Source organism: Amblyomma maculatum, chromosome 1, assembly GCF_055883805.1.
Source record: "Amblyomma maculatum isolate TAMU_Amacu chromosome 1, ASM5588380v1, whole genome shotgun sequence".
NCBI classification, from domain to species: domain Eukaryota; kingdom Metazoa; phylum Arthropoda; class Arachnida; order Ixodida; family Ixodidae; genus Amblyomma; species Amblyomma maculatum.
Window position 1 is genome coordinate 318,217,598 of NC_139344.1, and position 13,659 is coordinate 318,231,256.

Sequence of the window (13,659 nt, forward strand, 5' to 3'; positions counted from 1 at the left end):
CACATGCGCATGCTGTTCTAGCATGAAGCCTTCCTGAAGCCTGTGTGCACAAAAACGTATCCTTCATATACGGAATACGTTAGTCACCCTTTTGACCTCAGCATTCTTGAAAAGGTGAGCTCTTGTGTTGTTGAATGTTTTCTTTGATCTGTCTGCTCGTTTGTCATAACTACTCTTGGATTTGCAGAATGTGAGGTGGAAGCAATATGGCTGCACAGAGTCGTTCCTCAGTGATGCACGCTGGATATATCACAACTGTATTATATTTAATGGATGTAAGTTGAACCCTATCCTTGATCATCCGTTTTGTTTTTTGTATGAATGCACTAGCGAGGATTGCTTTGTAGTACCTTGCCTTCATATTTGTTTAGCATGTTTCATGCTACTGTAATTTTCTTGAGCACTTTTCCATTTGCGTACTCTCGTTTGTAGACAAAATTGCTACGGCTTATTTTTTTGGCTGCTCATAATACACATGCACAAGACAACATTCTTGCTCTTTGCGAGCCATGTAAGCTTGAAATGCACGCTTCTATCGAGTGCACCATAAATATGTCACGTGAGCTATGGCCCATATATTGGCTGAGAATGAACAAATCTCACAGATATTTTGCACAGCATTTGACTTATACCTAGGCATGCAGCTTACAACCTTTTATATCCTAAAGGCCCTTGGCTTTTATCACGGCCCTTAAACGTTCCGGGTTCACTTTAATTACACCCTGCAGGGTATTCCGTGGAATGTTTTTCCATTCTCGCTCCTGCTATATCTTTAGGGCTGCAACGATGGTGTGCTGAAAAGTGCAGGCCTTCTCTTGGAAAATAGCCCACACGAAGAAATCCATGGGGTTTAGGTCAGGCGAGTTTGCCTGCCATTTTTCAGCCGGAATGAAATCAAGCGCGTGAGTTCGACACCAGCTGGCTCTTTTTTTATTTGTGCGCTGGGGCGCTGACCTACTGCAGAGTCCAAGACTGTTAGCTGAAGTGGGACTGATTCCAAGACAGTAGATGAGGCTCAAGAATTTTCTTAAGGTATGAGTCTTTGTCAGTCTTCGCTCCTTTTGGCACGAAAACAAGAGGAGTGCGTCCAGTGGTGGATACCCCTGCCCAAACCATCACAGGTGCTGAATGGGAGTTTCGCAAAATTTTGCGACTAGCTGCATCAGCAAGTTATGCCATCGACGGAATTACACGTGAGTTCTGGGTGTTCTAATGCGTTTCCACTGTGAAAATTTTCTCATCAGTGAAGACCGCCATCATGCGCTGCGCCATTGCGGCCCGCGCTAACAGCACTTGGCGTCTCATGAGTCTTCCCTCCCTCTGTGCCTCTGTCAGACCATGTCTTTTTTGCAGCTTGTAGGGGAACATTTTAGGTCCCGTCAAACAATTCTTCTCATTGTTGTGGCAGACATATTCAGCTCTTGGGCCAGTCTTCTCATGCTCCTCTGTGGCTGCCGTTCAATTCTTTTTTTCAATATTTTTTTAAGGCGAGGAGTGGCCACCATGACAGGACGACCACTGCGGGGTCAGTCCTGAAGTGTACCGCGCTGCAAAGCTCAATGAACAATTTTGCGGTGAATTTTGAGAAGTTTGGCATGTGCCTCAGAAGGCATGTGTCCAGCATCCCTAAGCGACAAGATTGCGGGTCGATGCTGGCTAGGGCTTGCCATGATCTGAAAAATGTGAACACGATTATTAAACACAGCCAAAACACTCAAAATGGTATAACGAAATATTAGTAAGAATGCCGTGAAAAATGTTTATGTTAGGCGGAATAGTAGTGGATCAAAGTGTGTGACAGTAATTATGGTGCACCTGGTAGTCAAGGCCTTCTTGTTAATAAATCAATTTTAGCAGTTACGCCGAATTGGGGTCATTTTTGTGCCTTTGTTTGTTATGGTTCCAGATAACCACAAGCTCTCTATGAGTGCCAAAGTGCTGATGAAAATATGTAAACAGGAGATGGAAGACATTGAAATTTGCCCAGACTGCTATAAGAATGCCAGTACTCATGAGGCATGGTTTACGGAGCCGTGTGTAAGTATGGACTGTCTCTGGAACACTTTACCCTGCTTGTTTGATGCAGCTCAAACTCTTGGGCTCAATACATGATGAAGCTACTTTTGTACTGTTCATGTCTGTACCATTCGAACCTTTATCATGGTTTGAATGGTGCTTCCTATTCAGCAGTGCTTTCTCTATACATCTTTGTCCACTAAATGCATAACTGCAATTTGTTATATATTATTGGCAAGAAATTTGCCCGTTATAGAACTTCGGCGGTGTTTTTTGGGAAGGGTGTAACAACAGTAGGCTGCATCAAGGAAAGGTCTTGACTTTTGTTGGACATTGGTTTCTTTATTGTAAAACTGTCAGGAATGCATAAAACCCTCAAATAAAAGTGAAAGAAAGCCTCCACTGGACCAGGGGTTATCACAGGCGAAGCTAATTGAAAATAAAAGAAAAAGGACAAACTTCCAAGAGAAAATTTAAGAAAAACCATTCAGAAGAAAAAGAAGAATGGCAAAAATGCGAAAAGGGGTTCATGTTGCAGAGAGCCTCAAAAGGATTAATCGGTACGAAAGGAAAAAAAAAAAAAAGACTGACTGGATCCAGTGTGCCCAGAAGCTTCAGGTGTATCCGTAGGTGGCCAGGAGGAAGGAATTTGCAGCAGGGGGCTGTGGAAATTGAGAATTAAAAGTCAGTAAAAAGAAGACAAGAGGAATAAAAACGAGCAGGGGGGGGAATAAATGGGCTAATGAAAGCAGAAAGTTGCAAAAAAGAAATGTGGGAGAGAGAAAATTATATCTAGGAGAAAAGAGAAACAGGTAGGGACAGGGGAGGTAATAATACATAGCCCGTGAAACGAAAGCAAGAACAAAAAAGAGGTAAAAAAATATTCTGCAGCAGGGTCCAAAACTTGGAAGAGAAGGAACAGCAAAGACGTGTTCAGCCATTACAAAAAAAAAAATATATATGTATATATTAGTAACAAGAAAGAAAACAAACAAAAAAAGAAAATTAGGTACAAAAAAGGAAAACTGCGGGTACATGCTGGGTAAACAAGCATGATTCCTTGAGATTCATAACTGTAAAGGCTTTTATATCAGTAGAGAATTTATTGATTGCAGGCAACAAGCAGCGATAGTATTTAAATACAAGCAGGGAAAACAAAACGACAGGTGCCAGTAACCACTGTAGCCTGTGCCTTTTGCATGGATGACCAGCGATGGAACATGACTTTGTGGGTTGGCCTTACCTGTATCCTAGCACACTGCCTTCACTGTCTGAGTACATAAAATGTCACTGCAGTGGATCCAACTTAGGGCTGCAGTGCAAACTTCTGGCTACTACATTGGCACACGTGTTGGATTGCATGCCAAGTGCGTTCCAGTATTTATGGCGATATCATAATAATAAGATGCGTGCAATTTCGGTCAATTCAATTTGATCTGTGGCCCAATTGGCCAAGTAAAATTCGTCCAATGAGGCTGTTGCATTGGTTCTTATATTGACATCGCTAGTGTGTTGAAAAGCACGGAGTGTTAATGGTATTGGTTAAGGTACTTTTGTCATGGAAAGAGTGCGTAGAGTTCAGTGGATAAGGTTTTAGAACCTAGATTACTACTTGCCCTTTTAGATGGGTTTAGATATGAAATTGCATTATTGTTTAGTGCATTCAAAAAGTGCTATAGTATCACCAAGTAGCTGCTTTTGAGAATACTTTTGCCCTTCATGCATTTTCCTCTGTGCTGCCTGACTGCAGCAGTGCGTGCTTGCTGATGCAGCTGTATTTCTGAGCATATTTTCCATTAAACAATTTATTATGTGTATGCATTCAACACACACTTCCAGTTTCAGCTTTGTTTGTATGACCAAAGCAGGAGCACTTGTGGATTGCAGAAACTTGGTACATTCACCTGCTGCATGGCAAAAGTTTGCATCGGTTGTTCCATCTTGCATGATGGCACTTGCTCACAGTTTTTTTTACTGCATAAGCTGTCTTGGTGTCACAATGCAGAAATGGAGGCATCTGTCTGTAGCCTTGGAGAGATGAACTCCTACCTTCCGGAAGTACCAGCCACCTCGTCTCTACACCCTACTAGCTAGGGAGCTGCAAGTCATGTTTACGTTGAGTCTGAGTGGCTTCTTTTTTCTTTTCTTCAGAGGAGACCGCATCTCCTGGTCTGGGCAAAGTTAAAAGGATTCCCGTACTGGCCTGCAAAGGTGTGTATGTCATTTACAGCTATGTTTTGGGCTCATGCTGGCTGTTGAAGGGCACAAGAGATGCGCCAGAAACATTTTTGCTTATTATTATTTGTGTGCCGATTGTCATCACCTTTATTGTACAATTTATGCTTTTAGGGGGCTTCCTGTTACAGGCAGACTGGGGTAGCTTTGCTGGCATTTACAGCATTATTATGGCAGTGAAATAAGTTATTCTTTACTGGATGGAAATCTGCTTGTTTTGCTTCTGATTTGATACTCCCTATTCCGTTCTGTTGTGGACAGTTCTTTTCGTTGATGCCATCACACATTGAGAGCATTCATTGATGAATCAGTCTACTCATTACAGGCGATGCGTCTTCAAGATGGCAACGTCGATGCCAGGTTTTTTGGTGCCCATGACAGGTGAGTGATTTCAACATGTGCGATTGTGTTTGTTGCAGACCTGGTTATTCTTCACGCAAATAATTCCTCCGTCCCTTATAATTTGAAACTATTGCCATACATCTATCATGCCTCAATAGACACTTTGCTGTGCTTCTCAGCTGAAATGTTCATGGTGGTTGCTTTGAGATGAGCCTGCACTCGTTTCCAGCTGCGGTATGTGGATTTCGTGCATGTCTACATTTAAGCACCAATTAAAGAAACGGCGGGTGGTATAAATTAGTTCAAAGCACTAACCCACTATACGGTCACTTGCATGGAAAAATCATGAGTTGTGTTGCTGTCCTTGCACTCATATGGAAAGAATGTGTTCTTTGTAACCCGCAGGGCCTGGGTTCCAATGGCCCAATGCTTCATGCTCTCCAAGGAAGCCCCAACCGATGTCAAAAACCGCAAGAAGGGCCTCCAGAATGCTGTTGAGGAGCTGGAAATCTACATCCAGAAGTACCGGGAGAAGTTTGGCGAATATCGCTACAGAGCGCTCCGTACAGTACTGACGGCCGAGGACTTTCATTGCTCCCAAGCTTCGCCCCCATCACCACAGCAGAAACAGGAGGAGGCATGTATTTTCTCCCTCTGGGCTGTTTGCACTGACTGTTCAGCCATCAGGGGTGTACAACGAATTTTGCTTACCTGGCCTCAAACATTTCATCAAGTGATGGACGATGGAAGAAAGCAGGGTGTCGAACCGGAATGTTTTCGGGTCCAGTTCGGGTTCATGCCTTTCAGGTTCAGTTTCGGCTCCGGAGACTCATTCCGTTTCGGTTCGACCTTGCCCGAACCGGTTTAAACCGGTTCAACCGGGTTCAGGAAAAAAAAAAACTATTTTTTTTACTCCACTTTTTTTTAATACTAAATTTTTGTCCTGTTCCAGTGTATAATAAAAGCTGAAAATTCATATAGTAGTCCATGTATTGTTTTTGTTGTCAGATGTGACGGGCTTCACTTAGTTGTAGAGACCTCAGAAAATGCTTATAATAAGTGACCAACGGTTAAAGCAAGCCGGATGGGTAAAAAATAATGAATAATTTTTTAATTGATGCATAACCAACTAAAGCTGTCAAGTGCCGAACGTTAAGAGAAAATGCTTCCTGCTGCACTTTTTAGGTACACAAAATTTCACATGAATTTTACTTAAAGCGAAACCTGTGCTACTAATGTACAACAATGTTTCGTCTGGCTCCCTAAAGGACTTTGAAATCAAATCAAGGTTGAACGAAGCACACACTCCAAGACTAATGATGTATGTATCATATGTGTGACTATATATCGTACAGCATGCGGACTCCTTTGCATTTCGCGTTTATGTGAGGGTGAAATGCAAAGGCACCCATGAGTTGTGGCTCAAAAAGTGCTAACAAAAGTCCCCTGCGGCACGTATTGAGGTTGGAGCCATTACTCTATTTGCCAGAGAGCCAGAATAATTGCCTTGCTCCTGTGGTCGCGACACTATGCGATTACAGTCTTGTTGCACGTTATGGTTGCCTGCGTAGGCGCGTTCTATATACCTTCGTCTAGAACCACTTTGAGGCTAGGCTGGTATGTTTAGTAGCATAATTTACAACAAGCATGTCACAACATCATGACTGCTCGCAAGTATTCTATTATCTGCTCAGGAAATGCTGCCAGTATGTTTTATTTGCCAGCATAGAAAGACCAAAGGAAGAGGACATTGTCAAGGTTTATTGAAATGATCTGGGTTAAAGGAAAAGAGGACTTTAGTCCAGAAAATGCTCTCTCGACACTGACTAGATGGCACAGCAAGCGTTACTGTAGCTAGTGAATATAGTTCTGGGCGCCGCAACTTCTCCTCCTTCCAAAATTTCAAAACACTTAAGTCAGCTTATTCTGGGCACCTTTTCAAATACGTAGAGCAGGCTCTGTCCTTCAGTTTTAAGAGAACTGCCGCTGTCTAGAGTCCTTGCAGGCAGTCAGCCTTCTTCTCTTTCCATAAGAAACACTTCAAGCTTATCCTCAGCTTGTAAGCACTTAAGGGGAGCTTCTGCTGCTGCCTGTAGCGGTACTTGATCGCTATCGGCGATCCTATGTAGCCGCTTCCATGTGGTGACCAAATGCTGTTTTGCTTTTCCTCGCTGCTCAACATAATGTGATATCGAGGGTCTCACGCTGCAATTCGCCGATTTAACAATTACTGCCATTCCTTCCCATTAGTTGTTTTTTTTTTCTTGGGGCCTAGTCGCAGGTTCCTTCGGTCCGCTTCCCCTCGTCCCTCTCCCTGCTTTTGAAGGTTTTTGTCCGGACTTCTGAAGTCACCGTGCAACCCATAGGCCAGGTTACTTATTAGTTACATTTTCTCTCTGTAGTGCACTTCTAGCTTTCAGTGCCGCCTTTCAAGACTGTCTTAGGTATTCGCACCTGTGATGGCGGATAAAGCAATGAAATTCATGTTTTTTGTTTTTTGGGGGGCACCATAGTTGTTCAGACCAAAACAATATCGCACTTAATAAAACTTGTGAATTAATGCTCCTACCAGTAATTCTACTCAGTTCCTTGCTCCACTCAGTCTGCACATATGAACATAGGAGCTTCACTCCTGGCATAGCTTATCTTGCAGAGGAAACTAAAACAAGCAAACATCGCTAGGGACAAAAGGAAAAGAAGGCAAAAGGGGAGTTGTGGAACCAACTTTATGCTAACAACTCAAGAACAGGCCCGTAAATTGCTGCCTAAGGCGGCCTTCTCATCATCAGCATCGGCTTGTCATAAGTCTCAGTCAACCAAATTGCATCTGCTGGCATCGCATACGGCTGCTGTGCACATGCCATGTGACTCATTGCTACATGGTCGAACGATAGGAAAATAAAATGGTCTGCCGGACATTTTTTTAAAGAAATTCGTCATTTTGTTTGAGTTGTACACGGTTTACATTTTTTTATCCAAATATGTAACTCAACTTAGGAATTATATGCTATTATTTCACTGCCTAAGAAGCTAGGCTCTCAATAGGGGCAGCTTTCTCCATGAGCGGCGCCAATGTGCAGTGCAGTGGCCACCCGTGTTTGGGATGAAACGATAGCCAGACACCAGAGATTGGTGCTATGCATGTGGCAATATATCTTAATTTGTTCTTGTCATCTTTTTGCAAAGGACTATTTTATACTGTAATTGTGATGCTAACGTGGCACTATGGAAATAAGCAAAAAGTGCACTTTAGAAGCAGCGATAAAAAAAATTGTGAAGGTGAGTTGCAGCAAAACTGGGTCGGAACCATACCGCTAACCGGTTCAGAATAGTTCCTCCGATTTGTTCTGGTTCGGGTTTAGTTCTAAGGTGGAAAAAACTTGTGTTCAGTTGGGGTTCCGGTACTGGGCAAAAATTCGGGTTTGGCTCCAGTTTCGGTTCGGTTCTGGTTCGACACCCTGGATAAAAGTGCTTGATGTTCTTGTGGAGGTATGGTAGGGTAAATGGGTAGAGTTAGTTATGATTCTTGCATATTTTATACTTTTTATTTGTGCTAGTTACCTTAAAGCCGTGCAGTTTATTTACTGCAGCATTATTTTTTCTCTTGGTACCTGACGCCGAAAATTAAATATACCTTTCCTGTTTAACTAAAAGTAATATGCCCATTAAACTTTTTCTCTCCAATTTGACGTTAGCTGCCCTAAACTGAACCTAAAAAAAAAAAAAAAATTGGTCTTTGGTTTCTACTTGCACTGTGAAGAAAAAAGATATATATTTGTCATGATTTTACAAGAGAGAATTTTAAATCAATGAACTTCTCTCGTTTTTAGCACAAATAGTTTTCCAAAGTTTTAGTTCTACACTGTTCACAGCAATGCATATAATCTGGGTAAAGTTCACTTTAGTCAGATTAACAGTTTCAGTGAAAAGGTACATAAATTTCAAAAATTGTCATAAATGTTATTTTGAAGAAATTGCACTTTTATGTTTCCTCGTTTACAGAAATGGCTCAGTAGCTGTCGGGAAAATAAAAATATTTTCTTGTTTTTTTTTTCACGTAGCTACAGAATGTCATATACATAATTCCAAGGCAGAAATGCAGTAAGAGAAGTTTGATGTCTCGGCCTTTTGAAAGGTATGACGCAGCAGCATTAATGGCTCCACTTGTGGATACTGGTTCATATACATGCACTTTGCAACTGTTTGTTAACTGGGGCCTCTGTAATCTTGCACATACTCATTAGTACATGGTTGCAAGCTACGACATTATGCTAAAGACCACCCAACATAGATATAAAGTGCCATTTTAAACGAGCTGTACGAATGTGCCTGTGTGCCCTAGGTAGGGATTGCATGTCTGGCTCTGGACTCAAGGGTCCTAGTGCGTTCAGTTCCCATCTCAGAGGAGATGCCAGAGTTGGCAGCTCCTGCCCTCTCGTCCGTGACAAGTGGTCTCGTGATTTCAGGCAACTCACTGAACACTCGGTGCCCGGCCGTGGCACCTGCCAAGTCCCACGTACCAGAAGCATGCTCATGATTTTCCTTTCAGAGCTGGTAGCTATTACAGTGCTGCCAGGTTTTCACTGAACGATAGCCTTGACACTGTGGCATTAAAGGGGCACAGTGACGTGCATAAGGCTGTTAATTCCAGCCAACCTCTAGGTTCTTTGCACCATGCTGATGTCAGTAAAAAAAGAATGACAAAAATCGTGCACGGAAATGAGAATTATTCGGTTTATAAAATTCTAAATACAAGAGAAAAAAAACAGCGCATCTGAGCTGGTGCGAGAGGGAGCCTCACTCCCATTTCGTTCGCCCAGCGCTCGACTCCGGCGGAACCTATCAGAAACGCAGCTTTCTGCTGACGTATTGGAAGCTATCCACCATGGTTGCCTGTCCAACCCAACCTGCAGCCGCACTTTTTGGCAGCGTAGTTACCATGGTAACAACGCTGCGAAGCACAGCTATGAGGACCGGCTTCTTCGTCTGCTCCCTTGGTCTGCTCAAAGTTAGCCTAGTCCACCAAATGCTGCTCCAAACCATCTTTGCCATCTGAGTGTAGTGCGTACATATTGTTCACAGTTCAATACTGATAATAAATGTTTTCCAACCCAATTGCGGGGGTGTCGACGAGGTGAACCCAATGGTCAGCAAATCTGCGTCGCCGTTTCGGTGTTCCGCCGGCGTCCATCACTGCTGCTGCCACGGGTCACTCAAGCGTTACTTGTGCGAAAGTTCGAGAACGAGTGCAACAGGCAAAGACGGGAGAATGGCGTACACGAGCTAAGGTGAAGCCTACCCTGTACCTGTAAAGAGTAGGGCAGCGAACGTGCTTCACGAGAGATTTCGATACAACTAGCGCCATCTGTGGGGTGTCAGCAGAAACGACCAACCACGTGAGTTTGGCTTGTCCAGCGATTTTGCCAACCTCCGAGATCCGGACGCTATCAGCTGCCTTGGGATTTGAGGAGCCTGTGGGAGTGACCTTTGTGCTTGGTACCGTAGAGCCTGGAGAGCGTGTTGGCGGACGTTTTTTTCTTTCTCTGTTCTTTTTTTTAATTATTATTTTTGCCTCCGCCACACCAGAAGGCATCGGTGACCCACTACGAAGTGCAAAGCCACCATCACCATCATCACAGCAAGCAGGCGCTCCATCGCGCTTGTTGACAACACCGCATTTATCTGAGTTTACAGTACCCATCTTTACAAGCACTCCACAAACACGCGCGGAATTAAAATACCATTTATTTGTTTTCTGCATAGTAACTTGAAGAACATTAGAATGTAAAATGTAAAGTGCGTGCCCAACCAATCAGCGAAGCACCGCCCCAGAGAATGAAACGTTATATCCGTTAACGAACTTCGCCGTCGTGTGCCGCTCACATCGGTGCCAAAACGCTGATTATAGAAGCGGATGAAAATATTGCGCGCTACTATTTCGCTGTTATGATTGGGCTTTGGGGCATCGGGAAGGTGAAAAGAACTATAGCGGCTGGCTGGAACGTCACAGCGCCCCTTTAATATAGTATATGGTACTTAACAAATTAGCTTCAAATAATACAGAGAACATTTTTGTGTTCAAGGTCTGGAGTGCTCAAGCAACCATGCTATTTTTTTATGTGTGTGTATATTGTATTTTGGATTTTGTATTTGGCATTTTGCTTGTAAAGCTTGCTTCTCATTGATTTTGCTGCTTCCTGCCATTCTAGAAAGACAGTGAGACGGCAACCAAGCCTTCAAATCTAGAAGGAGAAAAAAGCGAAAACAATTCAGGTAAAATTTTCTTGGTTCTGTTTGTTATGTTGTTATGGTACACACCATTCAGAATTAATTTAGTTTAATAAGACACTATTTAATGATTCATTTCTCCTCGGTTGTGGAAGGGCCTGTCGGCTTGCCCTGTTGTCTGCAGTCCAACTGTGCTGCTTTAGTGGCTGTCATGGGCTGCTGCCTGTGCCATGCTTTCTCACCTAACACATGCATTCACCAAGTAGCCATTGGTGATACAGTGGGTCACTGGATACAAGCCTTTTTCTCGCCTGGTCAGGGGTGGAAGTGCTGCACCAATTGCTCCATTCTGCTTTAAACTGCTTTCCCTACACCATCCTCCAAAACTGCTACAAACGGCTGCTCTGAAGCTTTTCTATCAAATTTGGCTGAACATGGGAACGATGGCAGCGTACTGGTGGCAGAGGTGTAACACATATTGAGCTGGGCTTAATACAGATAAAATTTTCGAAACCTACGCAAGCATGGAGCATAATAAATATCTGGTTGCAAGTAAGCCTAATATGGGCTACAAACGATTGTAGGGAATTGCGAAGAAATGCTCAGTACATGTGGCATAGCACCTCCTCCCAGCCTTTAGAATCACTAGTGGAGAGAAAGCAAGAGCAGCAAGCAAAGCAGGTAGCGTAGACTACTACGAGCCATTCAGAAACTTCTCCGGCCACAAAAATACACATGTTGTTCTAATGATTTTGTTGTGAAAACAAGCCAGTACTTCAACATCGAGCCCTTTTGTCAATGGAAACCGTGTCAGCCCGACATGAGACAAAAGCATACATATATGTTCTAAACGTTATGGGGTGGTGTACTGAAGGTGCCAATCACCTAAAATATGAAGTAAAGAAGCTGAAGGATGAAAAGGCTACTCTTGAGTGCCATCTGTCCTTCCTGAAGGCACTATGGACCAGCACTCATAATGGCCTTAGTTGCCTATGCACCATAAAACACAACACAACACTTGTAATTTTACCAGCAGAGATGTAGGATCGAAAAGATATGCGCAAGATAGAGAGCAGAAATGTGCTGCTCATTGATGTAAACTCCAATCTTGTGACACTGTTTGAGTGCATCAAAGTGGTAGACTGTACGTTTGAATCTATCAAGTCAGAATGAGCAAAAGCGTAGGTCAAACATGATTTTTAGCTATGTAGTACACAAGCAAGTATAGTCTGTTTGCGGCTAGTTTATTCCTAATTGTTTTTTAGTTCAGCATGCATTATTTTGAACATCTTTATAAATATTTTGACTATTTGTCTTTTTTGTCAGGGATGTGATCATTGTCCGAAAAGCATTTAATGTTGCGTAAAAAGTAATCAAATTGGCGTTTTTTTTTTTTGTCATTAGAAGACTGCAGTTATCAAAGGCAGTTGGAGTACTGCAATTAGCCTAAGAAACATGTTTCAAAACATAATTAGATTTCTCCAAAACACTCCTCTCATTGCTCCAAAATGCCCCAGCCTGCTTCCACCCCTGGGTGCTTGGCTTCTCTGTGATGAGATGCTTGGAGAATGGGTCTTCAACAACCACAGCTTTGTGCAATGAAAAATCTGGTCGTCATCATCATAAACAATGCATGTGTTCGCATAACAAATGCATTTGCTACTTTAATCTTCTGAACTTGGAAAAAAAGTTCACTTGACCAGAGTGCAAATTTCACCCATCTTGTTAAAGGGGTAGAAATGCCAATTCTTTGTTTAAAATGCTGTGTATTGCTCCAGGACATATGGAGCACAATCTTCGATTCGTATATGGCTGGTAAATAATTTATTATTTCATTTCATACTGAGAAAATTAGGTTTTGGTTTCTCAGTGCCAGGAGATGCTGTGACGTCACAAACAGGGAAGAGCAGCAACCTTGGTTACACAAGTCCCAGAAGTCGTGACACTTCGCCTGTTTCTGTTGTGCCGTCTGCTCAAGTACACGTGGTGTACGTGTCAGTTGGCCAACTTAATGGGCTGGCACAATCATATGCCGAGAAAGCGAGCCTGGTAGCAAAGAGTTCTCAAACCGAGTGGTTCACTTGGGCTGATCATAGCTTTTGTATTTAGCTTTGTCACACAGTGCGACGCTGATTCTAGGCAGACGTCTGTATCGATTACTAATTCCTCAAGGTTTCTCCTGAATGCACTAGTGATGGATTGAGTCGCATCAACCTGCTTGTACGCTTCAGTGTTGCTTATGCTTACAAGCTGCATGTGTATGAATTCAACAACTTTGTGTGGGATCATTTGGACTTAAATGCAAGTTGCATCCTGCTTAGTTTAAACTAGATTTTATGTTGTGCATCAGTTGTATGCTTACTTGTTTAGGCTATGAGATAACTGCAAGAAACATGCTGGCAACATTTTGTATAGACAGTTGCCGGGCGCTGGCAGCAATCATCCACATGACCAGTGGCGGTTAGCGCTCATCCTGTGCGCATCCCAGGATGTAAAGAATTGACCATTTCATATCATTGCTGTCAAAACTATACTCGATCATATGCATTTGCTAAAACTTCCGAACTATCTCTGCACAGTCGTCGACATCGTGCCTATGAAGCCCGTGGACTCGCTGGGCATACTCATCGCAGAGGGGGCTGGCGTCAGCGAAATATTCGATCCGTGTTTGTGCCGAGTGTTGAAGTGCAAAAATATGAAATATAGTTTTGTTTCTTTTATTTTTAATTCGAATAGAGTACAGAGAGAAGCTAGGCAGGTAGTAGTATCAGTGAGAAGGTTTCACTGGGGGACCAAAATACCGGTACATTGCCGACGGTGCCTGCCGGTCAGCTGAAC

The 13,659-nt window shown here is 43.0% G+C and overlaps 1 protein-coding gene across 1 annotated transcript in view; it reads left to right on the forward strand.

The window, feature by feature from the left end:
- Zmynd8 (Zinc finger MYND-type containing 8) overlaps positions 1-13,659 on the forward strand; it is a 49,491-nt gene that overhangs the window by 9,401 nt on the left and 26,431 nt on the right. Inside the window, exons 5-12 of the mRNA XM_084576394.1 lie at positions 22-114; positions 188-275; positions 1,907-2,037; positions 4,168-4,227; positions 4,577-4,632; positions 4,999-5,458; positions 8,936-9,109; positions 10,803-10,866. Of these exons, the coding sequence (XP_084432520.1) occupies positions 22-114; positions 188-275; positions 1,907-2,037; positions 4,168-4,227; positions 4,577-4,632; positions 4,999-5,458; positions 8,936-9,109; positions 10,803-10,866 (1,126 nt within the window). The remainder of the gene's footprint in view (positions 1-21; positions 115-187; positions 276-1,906; positions 2,038-4,167; positions 4,228-4,576; positions 4,633-4,998; positions 5,459-8,935; positions 9,110-10,802; positions 10,867-13,659) is intronic.